Source organism: Rhinichthys klamathensis, unplaced genomic scaffold (genome assembly GCF_029890125.1).
Source record: "Rhinichthys klamathensis goyatoka isolate OS25496 unplaced genomic scaffold, OSU_Roscu_1.1 h1tg000076l_1, whole genome shotgun sequence".
Taxonomy (NCBI): domain Eukaryota; kingdom Metazoa; phylum Chordata; class Actinopteri; order Cypriniformes; family Leuciscidae; genus Rhinichthys; species Rhinichthys klamathensis.
Window position 1 is genome coordinate 4,207,221 of NW_026606618.1, and position 19,835 is coordinate 4,227,055.

Genomic DNA, 19,835 nt, shown 5'->3' on the forward strand with positions numbered 1-19,835 from the left:
GACCAAGTACTGCGATGTTTGGCTTTAGCATTGGAAGGCAAGCGTAGTATGACCAATAAGTTGCCGCCTGTTCTAGCAAAACATTACACGCAGAAGACAATATTCCTCCGCCCAGGCGAGCAACCACCAAGAAAAGGTGTTAACACCAATTCTCGCCCAGGACAACTGGAAGCTGCTAGGGACTGGAAGATGCTGGCTGATCTTGATCAACGACTTATTTTTCCACCTGAGATTGCCACCACTAACCTCCGACCAGGTTTTGTTTTGTGGTCTGGATCAGCACGCATTGTTCAACTGATAGAGTTAACAGTGCCATGGGAGGATGCGGTAGATGAGGCATATGAGAGGAAGAAACTGCGGTATGCTCATCTGGCCACTGAAGCAGAACAGCGAGGATGGAGAGTCCAGGTTTATCCAGTGGAAGTGGGTTGTCGAGGTTTTGTGGCACACTCTACAACCCGGTTCCTCAGAGACGTCGGATTCAGCGGCCAAGAGTTGCGTCGCACAGTAAAGAACTTATCTGAAGCAGCAGAAAGGAGCAGCAACTGGCTGTGGTTGAGACGGAAAGATTCTAGCTGGCTGAGTACAGGCCGCCACGCTGCGGTTTCGTAGAATTCTTGAAAACTTGAAGAGTCTGTTGGTTTATTTATACGTTCCTGTGGATATTGCGTGAATGACGGGTGGTTGGGCAGATCTTGTGTTTTGCGGTAGGTGGTATGCCATACGGAACCGTTGCCACTGAAACTGCATATTAACGCACCAGTGGGGCTCGACAGCCTTAGTCAAACGGGTTGGCGCGTATGGATGGGTTGCGGAGAGATTGTGAGATTGTGGTTAGGTCTCAGCAGCAGGATGGATGTAGAGGTCAGTAAGCTGGGTTGAGTTGAGTGGGGGACGGAGGGGGGTGACTCTGGGACGCCAGAGTCACTGTCGAGCCCTCTTGAGGTGTCGTGGGCTAGTCGACGAAACACTGAGGACGGAAGGTGCCCACTTGAAGACCCTAGAGATGTCCCCTACTCGGCTCAATCCAGACGGTTGTCGTGCTGGTCCTGTAGTTGCAGCCGTCGCGTGTGCTGACGCGCCAAGTACACTGCAGCCGTTAACGCCGGACAGAAGGGGAGTCACACCACCATATGGAAAGAAGCGTAAATGGATGGAGAAGCATATTTACTGTAAAGCTACGTCTTAGTTTTGCTTATCTTGGCGAAAACCGAGTACAAATCAGCATGAAGTTTTAACATCTACTCTCGTGTAATGGAAGCAGTAAGGGTGTTAATTTGTCAACCATGGCTTTTCCATTTTGGCCTATCTTTTAAAAAAATAATAATAATACTAAAGGGTGCAATATGTAATGTGTTGTTGTTCATCTGAGATTGTATTTACCTAATTTTAAGACCTGCTAAGGACCAGATGATTTTTTATTATGTCACACATAAAACCAAATAATTCAATGAGGTGTCCTTTCTTTTTCACTTGACTGTACATATTTACATCATACATATCAGCTTAAATATTTCTTATTTGTTTTACATCATCATAAAGTTTTTTCGTTATCTATCTATCTATCTATCATCTATCTATCTATCTATCTATCTATCTATCTATCTATCTATCTATATGATTTGATATATTATACAAAAGACAAAAATATTTTATTTTAAACAATTACATTTTATTTATAATCATTTCAAATTAATATCTAAAATAAATAATTGCATAAATATAATTTAAAAATGAAGCAATGCAATCCACGTAACGTCACACACACAGCATAACAGTGAAATACAGTAGACTATTTTACTATTCATATAGCGATCTATGCGCGATTATTTCGATTTGTAACTTTTACATGTCATGCTTGGCTCTTATTGGTAGTTCTCATGGACATCTCTGCTTCTATTGGTTGAACAGCACACATTGACAATGAGCGGAAGTCTCTCAGAGAGGGGCAGAGGTATACTGTCCCGTTCAACAAAAGTGATCCTTCAGGGAAAGTTGCCGGTGGGAATAGTCAACGCTGTTTATCAAATCTAAACAAGCTCGACAAGAATGGAGATCGAGAAAGAAGTTAAAAAGGTACGCTTATTAAACTGGTCATGGTTCAAAGGGTTATTTGCTGAAACATTCGGCAACGCCCTTAAAGGTAAAGCCACTGCCATTGTTATACATGGCGAAACATTTGTTATAACGACTGTTGGTTACGAGCAAATGGTTAAAAAGCTTGGTTACATTTATTAAGAAACGGGAAGTGGTCATTAATAGGAAGTAAAACATAGGAGGAGGATCCTGGTCCCTCTTTATTTGATAGTAAAAAATGAATTTGAGTTGATGGAGCCAATATATTTAAATGTTTCCATATTGTAAACAAACTGGAAGATGTTATGATTATTATATATCATTCTGCAGATACATTCACTTTTCTTATAGAGGTGTTACTGCAGAAACGTTCTTTGCACATTGCAGTTATTCAACCACAAGCCAAGTTGCAATATGTTGTGACATGCATGTAGGTACAGTAAAGAAAGAAGTGGGGTTTTGCAAGATGAGGATGTAAAGATGTGAAGTTCCACTTCTTGACAGTTTAAAGTTATAGTTCAACCCAAAATTATAATACTACTGTTACTACACCCACATGTCTTTCTTTCTTTCTTTCTTTCTTTCTTTCTTTCTTTCTTTCTTTCTTTCTTTCTTTCTTTCTTTCGTGAAACACAAAAGATACTAAATTCAACATAAACATAGTTAATATGCATTGTGCACTTTGTGTGATGAACAGACTGAAATTGAATCTAAATGATTTGTTCAAATCAGACTGGTCTAGTTCTTGAGTTCAACTTGCTGATTCAATGATCCAGTCAACACAGTTAACTGGATATATAATAAAAAAAACAATTATTATAAAGAAGACTTAAATTATACAAGTATTAAGGACTACTTTAATTATACTTTTATGGCACCTTTGCATGTATTTTGCTTGAAAGTTCATTTTGATCACATGGAAAAGTGTCCGACTCCAACAGTCTTCAGAGAATTGTAATGTTTGCGTGAAACGGACAGTTTCTCATGTATATAACATTTCCACATTTTTATAGTTGCACCACTAGTGTACTAAGAGTTCAAGAGTCTATCAAAGAAACGATTAAAAAACATTTACATTTGTAATTTTTAAAGCATCTTTAAGATGCAATATTTTTCGCCTGTTAAATCTTTACGAGAACTACAAAATTGCCATGTTTTTAAAAGCAATAATTGAGCCTTGCACTAGTGTTGGTACAGTATAAATAACAGTAGTTACAGGTTTATGCCACCGTGGGCCTCCCAAGTTTTGCCGTTCAACAGTAACTCCTCAGATCTGGAGGGATCTCTCCGTATTTTAGGCAGAAAAAAAATCCCTCCAGGCATTCTCCATCTTGATAAATACTAGACCTTATAAGGCGGTCTTCCAGCTCGGGAGGTTTACTGTTGAGAAATGCTGAGACAGGAATGAACTTTATAATCTAAATATTAGAATATCTAGTGAAGTAGACTGGTGTCAGATTATTTTCTTTCCTTTAATTATGTAAATTATGTCCTGCTTCATACTGAAGTGTTTTTGTAAAGTCTTTTATTTTGTCCTAAATAGTAAGACCTGTAATATGTTACATGTTGGTCTTTTCTCTTTTATAAATAATTGGAAACACAAATGCTTTATTTTTATGAACTTGGGGGTGGGACTATGTTAGAGAAGAAAGAAATAATCCTGAATAATAATAATAATTTGGTCCCAAAATTTTGCTAACCCGAGTGACATCTTAATATTATGCTAAATTTGCGAACCTTTTACCTGTTTTGGCATGGTTTATTTATTTAGGCCTTTTTATTATTGTTGGAAAACTGCATTAGGCCTATATATACAGTAAAAATACACTAATATTGTTAAATATTATTACAATTTGATATAGGTTAACTCTTTTTTTCAGCAGTCATTACTCCAGTCTTCAGTGTCACATGATCCTTCAGAAATGATTATAATATGCTGATTTGCTGGTCAAGAAACATTTCTTATTATTATCAATGTTGAATATTTCCTTCAGGATTCTTTGATGTATAGAAAGTTCAAAAGGACAGCATTTATTTGAAATGAAAATCTTTTGTAACATAAATATCTTTACGATCACTTTAATGCGTCCTTGCTGAATAAAATGATTAATTTCTTAAAATGATTCATTTAATATCTCCTGAGGTTGATAATTAACATTTTCTGATGGTTCCACACATCCTTTCACTGGTAATTTGTTTTAAAAAAAAACGTAATAAGAGTTTCATACCAAATTTGTGAAAAGTGCCATATGGTTATTTAAAATACCATAAACTATGCAAATACTTTTTAAACTTCAGATGGTTTGATCAACACATGTGTTTGATACGGGTTGATTTATCCAATGTGTCTTTATGCATTGTTTTGGCAGATAACCCTGGGCCATGAGATAGGAGCCGGAGCTGCCTGTCTGAAATGCAAGGACAAGTGTGAAGGCTTTGATCTTCACTTCTGGCGGTTTGTACTTGCTTCCTTCCTATGTATTTGTGTAGTGATGTTATTCATGCATGTGTTTTTTACTGTGAGATCTGTGTAATCATGTTTGGGCTATCATTGGTTTGACTTCTCTGTTTTTATCCATCAACATCTTGAAAAACACGGCAACATGCAGTACCATATCTATCTGACAAATATGGCCAGAAAAGTGTCATGCTGAGAGAGCTCTGGCCATTAGCTGCACTTCACCAGTTTTTCTGAAACGAGAGTCACAGGTGCCAAGATGCCCGTGCCGAAGCTCTATCGCTACAGCGGCGCTGCATGCCATTCCCGAGCGCCCTCGTGGGGCTTCAGGAATTCTTTGAATGAAAAGACGTCAACGTGGAGGTCATTGGATGCAGAGCCAGAGACTTCATCTTTGTGTTTGTTTCTATGCAGTAGAGATGGGAGACTAGCCATCCAGTGGCTGAACAGAATTAGTGACATCTGAGTGGGAGTAAAGTGACTCAGACAGGCGTAGGCCCACTTCCTGTTCCTCGTCTTTAACTCAGTCTTTTGTTTGTTAAACGCTTTGGGTAAAAACATCTGTGCTTTGATGCTTTGGATCACTGACATGCTGAAACATTTCTTTTGGGTGAAGATAAAGCCTCTTTGGATTTCTGGCTACGATTTATGTTGTAACATTTCCAAAGACCATCATTCTTTCTGCTTGGCTCTTTTTGATATGTTAAACACAGCTCCAAGTGTCCTTAAAAGGGGCCATGTTCTACTTTTGTAGTATTTTATTTTATTCCCTTATAATGTCAGGGTTTCTTGCACCAAAAAGTCATAATTTAGTTTTCCTGATTACCCTCTCGCTGACCCTGCGTTCACAATAGCTAGGTTCCCATACAAAGTTGTGAATGTAACTTATGCGCATAATTGGAACATTGCATAAAAGATTTGCAAAATAAAGCACCGTTTCCATCCCGTGTGTTCAAGAGAACAAAATCATCACTTCCTGGGAAACTGGCGCAAAGAATCAATAATAATAATTAAAAAAAAATAGAAGTTGCTGCAATTGGGGAAGCCTGTGGCTTTTTTACCTACATAGTAAATTGCTTGAGAAAACGCAACAACAAATGCTGTCATGTTATCGTCTGTTCGGATGGTGGTGTTTGGGAGCGCAAACATGATTATCCTTCAATAATATCCTTATTGGATAAAAAATGGATCCGCCTCAATTGAGCACATACATTTTTATGCACATCTTGGTGTTTCCATCCAGCATTTTTTTATGCAATATGCTGAAATTCACATAAAAAAATGGTGGATGGAAAACATAGCTAATTACAGTGGTTCGAAGCAACAAAGTAACCAGAATGCATTCATTTTCCATTCAAATTGTCAACAAAGAGTTTTTCATGACATGTCCCATATAAACCTTAAGTCAACTTGCAGATAAACAATGCACTTTATCCTGCTCTACAGAAACCAAAGTCTTTTCTCAAACTGTTCACAGGTGTCATTGAATGCAACAAAATGTGGTTTATTTATTTTATGTTGCGGTTAAAAATCATGACGAAAGGGTTTCAGCATGTAACCCGCGTTGTTCTTTTTCCAAGTAATCACTGAATACTCTGTGCATGTCGTAACTCGACGTGCACAGCAATCCAAACTAGTGTTATCAGACTCTTAACTTAACAAAACAGACGTAACTCAGAGAGACAGCTCGTCCTACAGTAATAATATGCTACTCTCATTCTCTATCAATCATTGTTTTGTTATTTCCCAGTATGCTGCTGTTTGCTTACAGTTCAAAAGTTTGGGCTCAGTCTCTTGTGCTTATGTTTTCTATTCTTAAAATATTTATTCCTGTGACTGTGAAGCTGTATTTTTAGCATCATTACTCCAGTGTTCAGTGTCACATGATCCTTCATAAATCATTCTATTATGCTGATTTGCTGCTCAAGAAACATTCATTTTGAAAAAAGTTGTGCTGCTTTATATTTGTGGAAACCTTGATAGTCCCATCAGGATTCTTCAATAAATAAAGAGGGTTCTAAAGATCAGCGTTTATTTGCAATATACATTTTTTGTAAAATTATAAATGTCTTTTACTGTCACATTTAATGCATCTTTGAATAAAAGTATTAATTTATTTCCAAAAAAATCTAACTGACCGCAAACCTTTAAATTGTAGTGCATGCTTTAAGTGTTTCCACAAGTGTTCACCCCAAAATAAAAATTCCGTCATTCTCTTTATCAGAAAGATTTGCCGAAACTGCAAGTGCGGCGTTGAGGACCATGACGTGCAGCTCGAGACGGAGGAGAATAAGAAGGTGGGAAGGCTTTTTGAGGACACCAAGTACACAGGCCTCATAGCCAAGCTGAAGAGAGATGGCATCCCGTCTTATAAAGGCAACCAAGTCACATTCAGCATCCCGGCAGCCTCCATCAGCACTGCTACTCCTGTTCCTGCTTCCTCTTTTGTCCCCGGCTCCAGCCAGACCTACACCCCCAACGCTCAGTCCGCTCATGCCCCACCTGTTGCTGCCACTGCGGTCCCAGGAGCGTCAATTCACTCCCCTGCAGCCCCAGCAACAGGCCGTACTGCGGCCTCAGGAACAGGCCATGGTGCTGCTTTAGGGACAGGCCATAGTGATGCATCAGGAACAGGCCGTACTGCTGCCTCAGGAACAGGCCATAGTGATGCATCAGGAACAGGCCGTACTGCTGCATCTGGAACAGGCCGTACTGCTGCTTTAGGGACAAGCCATAGTGCTTCCATCCCATCTAAAGGCCCTGGTGCTGCCACTACTGCTGTCCCAACCCCCACTGCAGTGCCTGCCAAGACAGATGTGGTTAAGTCCGTTACCTATGAATGGGCTCCACCTGGGATCAACCAAGGCTTGGTAACTCTCTTAATCTTAAAATCATATACTATAATTTACTATACATTACATTATATTTCAATTAATTTTATATATAATATTATATATAGTTTATTTATTCAAACTTGTGCTTGAGGGTTAGTTTGTAATCGTACTATGATACTTGGCTCCACTAGAGGTCACTGTTCTCTTCTTCTTTTTTAGACTGCCCTCTTGAAAGTTTGTAAAACGTTTGTGCTCTCCCAATATTTTGATCGTCTTAAAATATAAAATGCTGAATACTAGAAATATCATTTGCATTTGTAATTTAGCTGATACTTAAAAATGAGGAAAAAACAGAAGTTTAAAATATTAGCAGTTATGTTACTTTTTTTTTCAATAAAAACATTACTCTTCAGAAAAGAATATACAAATGCATGTTCTTTTAGTTTTGATTAAAAACATTCTTTGAGTAATGAAAAGTTACACCTTTCATTAATAAAAATCAAGCTGACCTTTTTGTCTGTAGGCCTACATTGTTCTGTTATTTTCTGTAAACTTTCTGTTGCAAAATTATACATAAAACTTCAATTATTATGAAATTAAACATTTATATTTATTTAATATTATTTTTATTATTAATATAATTAAATTATTCCAATATATATATATATATATATATATTAAATATGAAAGGAATGGTTCACCAAGAATGAAAGTCCTGCCACTCCTTTGTCATTTATTTTTGAATACCCTGTTTCAATACAAAATACATCACATTACAGAAGTCAAATAAGAGTGGCAAATCCCATTTCATTTCATTTCACTTTTGTCCTCTCAGGCTCTGCTCTACATGGAACTTCTGCCTCCGGAGCGGCGACCCATCGCTGGTTCGGCGGGAGCAGATTACCGTAAGAAGCAGATGGCCAAGCAGCTTCCCGACCACGACCAAGACCCTGAGCGCTGCCACGAACTCTCACCCAACGAGGTCAAGCAAATGCAGCAGTATGTCCGAAAGTACAAGGATGAGGCTTTGGGCATAGGCGACATCACCTTGCCCGAAGAGATGGGGCTGCAGGCAGGTTTGGCCGGGGAGAGCGGCCCTCAAGGTGTCGGGGCTGGAGGGAAGCCTGGTGCTGGAACAACAGGGACACCAGGAGACAAAGGTGATGCTGTTGCTACAATGGGAAAAGTTGGCACCCCAGGGGCTGATGGAACTTCACTCAGTGGACCTGCTGGTAACTACGTAAGTATTAACGGTAGTAATGGACAACTATTGTGAATGTTGCTTGTCATGAAGACTTTTCTCTATTACATACAAATAGCGTCTGTAACCTTTTTATTCTCATTACCCCTTTATATCTAAATGAATCTCAATCTAGATTATTTCCAGTTGAATGTCAACATCTATTAATGAAAAATCGCCTTTGGAGTATTTATTTCCACCACATGTGCGCCACAGGAGTCAAATCATTCTCCAGTGCTTATCTCCAGATTCACTTGATTAATATAAGAGCAGTTCATATACTGCCAAGCCTGTGTTAGTCAGGCAGCTGGAATGAACGTTTTGTTCTTCCAGAGATCTTCATAAATTACCACACTTAGTCCCTGTGGTTATGTTCAAGCTCAGGTGGATTTTTCCTAAATCTATTGTAAGCATCTGAAATCTCATGATGGAAACACATGTATGCCATCAGCCTAATGTTCTTGCCCTTTTTAAAGGGATAGTTCACCTAAAATGAACATTGTGTGTGTCTTTATTTACTCAACCTAATGTTGTTCCAAACCTCTATGCTGTTATTGTTGCCCTGGAACGCATAAGAATTAAAACAATCTTCAGCAGCTCTTTTGCATAGAACAACAGTTCATAGTGATCCCATTTCTCAAGCTCCGAAAAGCACCATTCATGTGATCCATACAATTCCTTCACTATATTTCAAGTCTTCTGAAGTCAAACAATAACTTTCTGATGGACAAACTGAAATGTTATTCACGGAAAATCTTGCCCTCTGCTGCAGCTTTCCCAAAGCAGGTTATTGTATAATAAAGTTTAAAATTATAAATATAAAACAGATATAAAGTTATAATTATGAGAAATAAAGTTCTTTTGTGAGATATGAAGTCATAATTATACAAAATAAATGTGCATTGTAAGATATAAAGTCATAAATATGAGAAATAGTCCTAATTATGTAAAATAATCACTTTGTGAGTGATTTTGAAATATATAAACTCATAAATACAAGAAGTCGTAAGTGAAATAAAGTTATAAATATGAGAAATAGTTATTGCATGCGATAATTACATTGTGATAGTCATAAATATGATAAATTGATTTGAAATCTGAAAAAGTAGAATTATGAGATATATAGTCATAAATACGAGAAGTAAAGTTATGATTATGAGATTAAGTCATATTGTGAGAAATAAAGTTAAGTATATATAATAATTACAACTTTGTTTCTCATAAAGTCATAAATACAAGATGTAAATTCATAATAATGCGAAATAGTTATATTATGATATAAAGATCAATACAAATTCATATTGTGAGATTGAAGGCATAATTATTAGATATAAAGTTGTATTTTTTGCGAGATATAAAGTAATTATGAGAAATAGTCACATTTTGTCATATAAAATAATGTAAATCTTGGGTCTATTCCTTTAGACTTAGTAGTTTTTCCTATTTCCAATATTCATGTTTCACCTGGGGTGATGAATTTTTTAAGTGAACCGTGTCTGGTCTTCATTAATACCAACCTCCCTCCACTGTGTTTCCCCCCCTTTCATTCTTCATTGATGTTTATGCCAAGCTGAACTCATCACCGAATCTCTGCCCACAGTCATGTCACCGGTGCCAGCTGCCCATGAAGAAGGGTGAGCCGGCGGTTTACGCCGAGCGGGCAGGCTATGATAAACTCTGGCACCCTGCATGCTTTGTGTGCTGTAACTGCAGCGAGCTACTGGTGGACATGATCTATTTTTGGAAGAAGGATAAGCTGTACTGTGGCCGCCATTATGGAGATAGCGAAAAGCCTCGGTGTGCAGGTTGCGATGAGGTGAGTGGAGGCAAAGTAATTCACATGGTCAATGTCACAAATTTGCTTACATTTGTTTAGCAACCTGGAAATAGTTCAGAATCTTCAATAACTTAATAATGGCTATGTTTTAAATGTTTAGAAACCTTAACTTTGATCATTTCCAGGTCAAACAAAAGGTCAATGGGCTAATGGCGCAGTAGTTGGCTCCATGTACATTGTCCTATATGCCAAGTTCAAGGGTCCATAAAGAAAGATTGGTACAGTCAAAAAGGCTAGAAATTTGGATTTTGTTAGTGCAGTAAGTCTACTATAACAGCGTTTTGTCTACTTTAATGCATCCTCTGTAACAGCTGAGAAATAGCGCTGCAAAATGGGCAGATGGTGCAATAGGCGGCTCAGTGTGCACTGTCTTAGATGACAAGTTCAATGGTTCATTATAAAGATTGGTACAGTAAAGTGCTAAAAATTTGGCTTACCTCTAGTAAAAAGTCCTTCTGTCCACTTTACCGTATACTCTGTGGCACCTTAGAAACCGCACCGCAAATTGGGCTGATTGTGCAATACGTGGCTCGGTGTGCATTGTCCTATATTCTAATTTCAATGGTTCATAAAAAAAGATTGGTACAGTAAAAAGTGCTGACGATATTTAATGTCATCTCAGATGTTTAGACCCCACCATATGTTTCGTTTTAAAATCTGACCAAGTGAACAATTGAATGCAATTTTGTTGAATGTTCTTAAACTGTTTAACACACAATTGTTTGTGTGTGTGTGTGTGTGTGTGTGTGTGTGGTCTCCAGCTCATCTTCAGTAATGAGTACACTCAGGCCGAGGGCCACGATTGGCACCTGAAGCACTTCTGCTGTTTTCACTGTGACTGTGTGCTGGCTGGAGAGACCTACGTCATGGAGAAAGACAAGCCTGTTTGCAAACCCTGCTACATGAAGAACCACGCTGTGGTAAAGAGAAGAAATTCCTTACTTTCTCTCTCCCTCACTGTTTCTCTGCTCTATGTGATTTTGAGTATCTTTCTTTCAATTGGATTTCTTTTTATCTTCCTCAGAATAGAATGTAGATAGATAGATAGATAGATAGATAGATAGATAGATAGATAGATAGATAGATAGATAGATAGATAGATAGATAGATAGATAGATAGATAGATAGATAGATAGATAGATAGATAGATAGATAGATAGATAGATAGATAGATAGATAGAACAATCATTGAAACATTTAGCTTTACAACCGTTCTTCAAGTATCATTCATGTCATGCCTAAATGGAAGTGAATTCCTGCTAAGCCTGGGCTATTAAAACTAACAGGCTCGGCATGTGTTTGCCAGCCATATTGGTTCAGGAGCAGGTGAAGGAGATTAAGGAAGTGCCAGTGACATGATAACCAGAGGAAAGGGAGGGTGGATGCGCTTATAATGGAGTTGTGTGATATCGGACACCACCGTTCTCTTTCAACGCCTGCATGTCCAATGACACACAGCTCTTATGACTCATCTGTTAGACATCAGCTTAGAAAGGAAACTTCAGACATTCAAAAAAGCAGAGTTTTTATATTTTATCATTTGTATATTATATTAAAATAATATGTATAATAATTATTTACACATATGTAAAATTATTATTTTTAATAATATAATTATATATTATATTGATATAATAATGTTAATAATTAATTAAGCTTGGTTCCAAATAACTTTGATTACACTTATTACAGGTGCAATGTCCTGGGATGCCTTGCTGAAGGGCATATAAAATATACATAATGATTATTAATTATATTAATGGTTATATTAACTATTAAAATATGAATGAATGTTTAATGTAATTTAATCATTATAAATGTAATATTTAATATTATTTAGAATAAATATTCATATGCTCAAAAATGAAGAAATAAATCATACTAATAATAAAAAATATTCATATGCAAAATATACATATTTAATGTTTATTTAATATTTATATCCCAGAATGCACTAGCTTGATTGTGCCTGTAACATATGTAATCAAAGACCTTTGTCACAAGTGTTATTTCAAACAAATACATTTACTATGATATACTTCTTCTTCCTGTGAATTTTTCCATGTCCCTCTGTGTTCACAGTGTTGTGCGGCCTGTCAGAACCCCATCGAGCCTGAAGCTCAGCGCGTGTCGTATGGAGAGCACCATTGGCACGCTGAGCCCCAGTGTTTCCAGTGCTCCTGCTGCTCCAAGTGCCTTATGGGCCAGCGCTTCATGGCCCTGCAGGGAATGCTGCTCTGCTCCGTAGAGTGCAAGAAAAAGATCATGGCCTCATGAAGGAACACCTAGGAATTCTACTTTATTTGGGAAAGTGCTCAGAGCACCAGTTCTGCCTAATGTATTACTCATAATAAATATATACTCCCACTATTTTAGAAATGAATGTAGTTGTATGACCAATCTTAATTTTCATGTCATTTGAATGGTTTTTGAGAAATAATAAGCAATACGGTGGAGCAGCGGCTGATGAACCAACTTAATAAGTGTTGTCAATGTGACAGTGTCTTAATTATTATTAATTTAGTATTAATAAACAGAAGCAATAATGGCTTTTGTTCTTTGGCTACTGAATTTATCTTTCCCGTTTTTAGGTCTAAAATTGCACTTTATTTTTTCATAGCTTTCATTTATCATTCATGTAACCCAATAAATGTTTTGCAGTAATATGAATGGATTATTTCCTCATCTTTCTACTTCAACTATGTATCCAAATATCCATCGTTATTGTGACATACAAGTTCGGGATCTCGAGGGACAGGTATTACGTTCATGTTAACGTCTTGACCATTTCACACCATTGAAAATTCCAATCTAGACCGGCACTTTTGGGAAAAAGTTAGTCCTCTGTGTGTTTTCTTACACTTAGCTGTGGAAACCGGGCACAATTCAAGGAAGCCCGGTTCCATTGTCTCTAATGGCGGCGAACTTAAGACTATGCCGTCATTTCCTCCCATCGTAACTGTCCACGGTAAGGGTCTTTACTGTTTCACCTCCCCTCACCTCACGCCACACTAGGGTGGAGTTTTCCAGCAGGGAATTCTTTCCTTCAATGTCACCCCTCGTGCAGGAATTTATTTACATGGTGCTTTCCCTGCCAAACATGAAGTGCACTTACTTGCACGCTTGCCTCCTTAGCACTTGTTTTCCCCATGAGCACTAACTGTGCAAGAGATATGATCTGTTGATTTGTAGCTCCCTGAGGTGATGAAACCCAGATGCAAAGTGTTGAGCACCACTGCTGTTCAGCGAAATTATAGCACAGACCCCACACATGAAGAGTGAAGACAGGCCAGGGAGATGATCCAAATTCCTGGAGGATCCTACTGGTGACAGCAGAAATGTGAGAGACGGGATCCTGGAATTGCACTCGTTTGTCACAAAACTGTTGAGCTTGTTTTTTTTTTACAGACACTTGAGAAATAACAATAGGCCTATAGCAAAATATGGTTGTTAGGTTAGGCCTCTCTTTCTGCCTATATACTGTATATTCTGGCTAACTATGCAGTGATGTCTTTTCAGCCTTAGTTAAAAGTGTTTGTATTGCAAGACCCCCTCCTCATTGTGGTCATGTTTATCTGGCCTTTAGCTGAGAAAATATTCCTAGATTAGCACATAGAAACAAAACCGGTCCATTGTGTAGTTCAGTATTGAACAATAATCTGGTGTTAGCACATTATTAAAGTGCACATGGCCAGTGCAATCAGATGATAGTTGGGTTATAGTTCACTTTAGACATTCTATTAACTACAAGTAAATTTGCAACTACATGTCAACTAACTCAGAGTATTAGCAGACTGTTAGGTTATGGTTAGTAGAATACGTTGATGTACTTGCTAAGTTACTTATAGTCAGTAGAATGTCTGTTGGGCTTGGGGGACCACCAAAATAAAGTTTAGCAGATAGTAAGGCGACAAGTTAACTATGCTTTTTTTGACTGGTAGTTGACATGTAGTTGCAAAGTTACTTATAGTTAGTAGTAGACGTTCTAATGGGGACTATCAAAATGAAATGTTATTGATAGATGGATAGATAGACAAACAAATGTTCATTCGGACACCCGTTTCCTTTTGGTTCATTAGCTTTAGCAGCAATTGTTAAGATGATCCTGGAGAGGGCGCTCTTTCACATTCAATATATTGTTGCACAGCACCAGCCTTCACTATTTAGTTCATTGCGATGTGCAGTGCTACTGTGTCCCAACGATTGTATGTCGCTCACCATGATTTTTTTTTTTTTTTTAGTATGGTGCTGTACGACATGCTTGTTGGTCCTCGAACAACATTTTTGTTAACCAGGATTAGGGTTTGGCCTGTAGGGCTGGTTTGAGGCTTGAACAACATTCTTATCCAATAATAATTTCTCTTTTTGGGAAGTGTGTGGTTAAGGTTATAACAAGAATATTGTCAAAGAAACGTAGTCTTACTTGGCAAGTTATGCGACTTTTTGTTGTTCATTGTTAAGTAATGATCCAACGGCATGAGACTCGTCCAGATGCTCCAGGTAAATTGTGATAGGAATGTTAATAGGCTACAGAAAGAGAGAGGAGGCAGAGGCAGACTCAGAACTCAAGTTAAATGTCAGCTGTCTCTTTGACTGATAAGCCTCCCCAACAACATTCCTCCTAAAAAAAGAGAAAACGAGGGAGAGTTTGACACACAACAGTGACGAAACAGAAGGAACTAGTGTGCTGCCTGCCAGAATTGGCCTGACGCTTTTCTAGTCACCTCAGTGATGTTTACTCAGCCATAAAACCTTAAGGACACCTCTCTTCACATTTCTCTTCAACGGCTTTCCAAATTCTTTTTGAGCTGTTTTTGCATGTGTGCTGATATTAAGCAGACAAGACCAGGGTTTCCAGGTGTACTCCCCGCCTCTATCATCTGGGCATGCTCATACCAACTCTGGGCAGGCAAATAAAGCAAATCCCTGGCACAGCCCAAATGGTCTTTAAATCATATCTGCGGTTGGCTTTGGGTGCTTTCGGCGCTCTTTTGTGCTTTTGTTGATCTCGTACACTCCTCCTTTTCCTGCCTTTTTCATTGTGTCAAGTCAAATATGATATTAAGTGAACTCTCCACACCCACCTTTGGTTTATTAGACCATTGTTTGATGTACTCATTCTATCTATTTCTCTCCCAGTGTGTTTATCTCTTTTTCTCTAGGGCAAAAATGGAGAAGCCCCACCCAGATGAAGAGTAATGTAGCTCTCCCCAAACATAGTTGAGGAGGCATGTGCTATGCATACTCCACCAAGACCATTTAAGACATTAGTGAAACTTATTATTCACTGGGAGTGTTTTTCTTTGGCATCGTGGGTATTTATTTTGGGTAGCACAAAAATGTTTTAAGCACAGTGAATTAGGATGAGATAACTCTCTTTTGTACATTTTAGAGTTTTGGGACGTTTGGTTTAGCATTTCACATCAATCATTAAATATAGTAGATTAGAGAACATTAGAAAACAGTAGAAAAGTAGGCCTATGTCAAGTAATACATTAATATGCAAAACACCCAATTTTAGGACTGATGGTTCGTAATCACTGTATATTGTACAATGTACAAAACACATCTGGATACTTATGCAACAGTTCAAATATAGAGAAATGAATTGCACTATAATATCGCAGTTAGTTCCGATCCTCGAATTTGATTGGCCCAATTGATGAATGGATGGATAGACAGACAGACTGACCTATTCTTGGACGGACACATAGATATTTGCACAGATATGGTGAATGCAGGTCAAGTGGGCCATCAGGTAAAGTGAATAAGAATTAAATTATAAAAAATATGTTAGTTTTCTTGTAAGGTGTTTAAATATTGCTGGCCCACTTTGGCTGAATGATAAAGTGGGCCAGTGGGATTCAGGTAAAGTGGGCGACCTTTAACCTTCAGTAATTACACTCAAATTCATTAAATAAATTGACATACACTGGTAATATTATAGTTGACATGTTTTTTAGAAAACATAAATGAGTGTGCCGTTAGGAAATTCAAGTCAGAGATGAAAGAAAGAGCAGAAAATAAGAATAGGCATTATGTTCAATCTGTGGAGTAGAGAAAGGATGAGAGGTGCTAAATGTAGATGCAGAATATATAGACACAATTTAAGTTCATTTAAAGGGTTTAGAGAAAACAAACAGAAAAAAGGTTTTACAATATGGTTACCATTTTAAATGTTACTCTTATTGAAATTTTGTTGGCCTATTTGTTGTTGCATGTGTTGTAGTTTATCTACATCCATATTCTGATTTCTGAATATTCTGATATTCAGATTTCATCAAATTTAATGTCAACACAACATGTTTTATCAGTTGCTTTGAATTTGACACATGCATTGAGTGAACTGATGAATTTTACTAATCATATATAGCCAAAAGGCTATATACTTTTGTGTTTGTTAAATATGTTGTGTGGATATGTTTGTTTGATAATATGTGTTAATAAATCATGTGTTTTTAATTAAGATACAGGATTTTTTTTTATATAAATCAGGGATTTTTTTTTTATAAACCAGACCAGCTGGCCCATTTTACCTGAAAAGAAATTTTTCTGGAGTGATCTCAGAATGATTATTGTTATATAGGCCTACCTTGCAAATAACACATTATATCAACTGTATTCAAATGGAAGTATTATAGCAGGACCTTAAAGTTAACAAATGTAATAAAGAAAAGAAAAAAATTACATCTAAATATCTAAACAATCTAAACGTTTAACAAAAAGTGGCCTATTTTACCTGCATTGATAAATAGCGGCACTGGGACCTGGCTTACGCCATTTCTATCACTCCCAGACAGACTATAGCCTATTCCGAAATTGCTATACTCCTTCATTGACTAGCCTAGTCCAAATGGATGTGCCCGAAATCACCAATATACCCTTTTACGGTGCACTACTTGAGGGGACAGCCATTTGGTGTCTGAAATTAAACATCAAGAGCACTCATTCAATCATATAACAGATTCAGCCATATGCTTTGGAGACAATGTTCAAACGAATGGAGCTGAAAATATGAACCGCTCGTTTTAAAATCTTCCCGGTCTACTGGCATTTATGACATCTGCTTTAAATATGACAATGCCCATGAATGAAAACTTTCGTTAACAGTAACTCCACAATATGTAAATTCACTTCACCAGTTTGCCTACTCATCGACAGCATATGCCAGCTCCCGAAGTTCAAAACAGTAAAGATGCCTGCCTAAGGTCTACAGTTTCAACGTTAAGCTTAAACTACACCTGTTTACATTTCCAAAACATTTAGTGTAGCCTACAATAAATCGTCAGGAGCAGTTTTGCCTCATTGATTGCAGGCATTCAGATAAATAAGTTACCTTTCATTAGTCATCAACTCATTTAGAGTCATTCAATAGATTGTGCTTGGCTTCGATTTTTTTTTCTTTAGCAGAGGATTAAAAAAAGTAACTGGCAATATAGTGTTTACATTGGAAGTTGCTCATTTGTATATGTTTTTATATTGAAAATAGCCTAGGCTACTCTGAATTTTGTTCTTGAGTAAATGTATTAATTTATTTGGTAGGCTGCATTTTTTAAACCTAGTGTAAGTGTCCAAATACTTTTTCGGGCCACTATATTTAGAAAAGTTGTGGTAGTCGCTCTCAAATTGATTGCTTTTTGTCTATGTGAGACCTTTTAAGGTGTTCTGCTCAAACGATCTTTAAACTATTTCAGTCAAGATAGATTTATCAAAGCTGAAGTACAAAAGTGGACTTCTTGCTTATGGCAAGAATGCAGAGAATCTACAGAACAATGAAAAATTATAACGATTATTCCAGTATATTCTTGGTGTATTGTGTTACTTCTGGAGCTGATGTTTACTCAACAGTGTTTGACACAGATTTCACAGGCCTCATCAACCATGGGCTCTCAAGGTTCAGTTTGCATAGCCTAGCAACTGCCTCAGTTTCCTGCCTTTGTAAACTGTTTCATTTCCCATTCTTCACCCTGGAAAAACGTACAAGCAGGCAAACACAATCCATCAGAGCTCAGTCATTTAAACACCTCAGAAACGCAAAGTAGTTTAGGCCAAGAGAAGTGAATAATCTGGTGAAGCAAGACATAAATTATCTAAATGCCACAAATGGTATATCCCATTCAATGGATCATCTGTTGTTTGATTCTTCTTACACAACTCCAAACTTGTACCACTCATTTTGGAGAAAAAATATATTTAAACTGGCAAGTAATGGTTGTTTTTCATTCCCAATGCCATGAGTTTGGGGTGTAACTATTTGATTGACCAATGGAGATGGAGTATAAACACAATATCACATAATCACACGTTAAACATAGTAACTTTTTCCTGTCAGTATAACCATATGTTCACGTGTCGGCTACTTCGCAATAATGATGATGCACATTGACTGAAGTACTTAACCTTTACATAAATATGAAACCCCACACTTAATTTTTGTTTTAACTGTAGAAAGATAGTTAAGACTGTAGAATTCTTAAAGGCTGTATTCTGTATTTAGCAAGCTATTGGAGAAAAATTTGAAGAGCTAATAAACGTCTCAAGCAGGAATGTGTAACTACCTTGTATGTGTCACGTGTCTGTCCTGTCCTGTGTGACACTTGGGTGTTTGTTATGTTGGGCCATGTGCTCATGTCATTGTCTGATCCCTCCCCCTCGTTACCTGATTATTGTTTGAGTTCAACCACCTGTTTCCCTCTTGATTTGTTCCCTTTATAAGTCTCCCCTTGTATGCAGTCTTTGTCGGATCTTTGCTTTATGTTTCCCCGGTTTTCCTTGTCATGCTCATGTTGTTCCTGGTCAGGTTGGTTTTCTAGTTTGGTTCTGTTTTATGCTTTATCTTTTATGTTTTCCCGCTCGTGGGTTTTTGTTTTGTGTTTTGTTAATAAATATACCCCTTATGCTGCACTTGAGTCCTCTCCTTCACTTTTGGTAACCGTACCGTGACAGAAAGATCCGACCACTAAGGGACTCAGCAGCATGAAGGACGAGGAGTCTTACTGGGCGAATCTGGTTGATCATCACATGGATGACGAGTATTTGGATTGCCCGGACTACTTCATCGCTACGTTTTGCTCAACCAAATTTTCATCGGTCCATGGGGACAATTCGAGACCTGCTTCTCGCCGTCGCGGACGGAGAAGGAGGAAAGGCCCGTCTGCCCAGCAAGAGACTGTTCACGTCCCGTCTGCCCAGCGAGTGACTGTTCCCGTTCCGTCTGCCCAGCGAGTGACTGTTCCCGTTCCGTCTGCCCAGCGAGAGACTGTTCACGTCCCGTCTGCCCAGCGAGAGACCGTTCACGTCCCGTCTGCCCAGCGAGAGACTGTTCACGTCCCGTCTGCCCAGCGAGAGACCGTTCCCGTCCCGTCTGCCCAGCGAGAGACTGTTCACGTC

At 38.0% G+C, this 19,835-nt stretch overlaps 1 protein-coding gene across 2 annotated transcripts; it reads left to right on the forward strand.

Moving 5' to 3' along the window:
- The first annotated feature begins 1,918 nt into the window (after positions 1-1,918).
- Positions 1,919-12,760, forward strand: tes (testis derived transcript (3 LIM domains)). Of its 2 annotated transcripts, XM_056251016.1 has the most exons (8): positions 1,919-2,076; positions 4,446-4,531; positions 6,759-7,168; positions 7,241-7,404; positions 8,204-8,608; positions 10,209-10,424; positions 11,207-11,365; positions 12,528-12,760. In XM_056251016.1, the coding sequence occupies exons 1-8, from the start codon at positions 2,050-2,052 to the stop codon at positions 12,720-12,722; spliced, it is 1,662 nt and encodes a 553-aa protein (XP_056106991.1). In that variant the 5' UTR covers positions 1,919-2,049; the 3' UTR covers positions 12,723-12,760. The 2 variants fall into 2 exon arrangements, with proteins under 2 accessions (XP_056106991.1, XP_056106990.1); XM_056251015.1 differs by having other exon boundaries at positions 6,759-7,404.
- Positions 12,761-19,835: the final 7,075 nt, after the last annotated feature.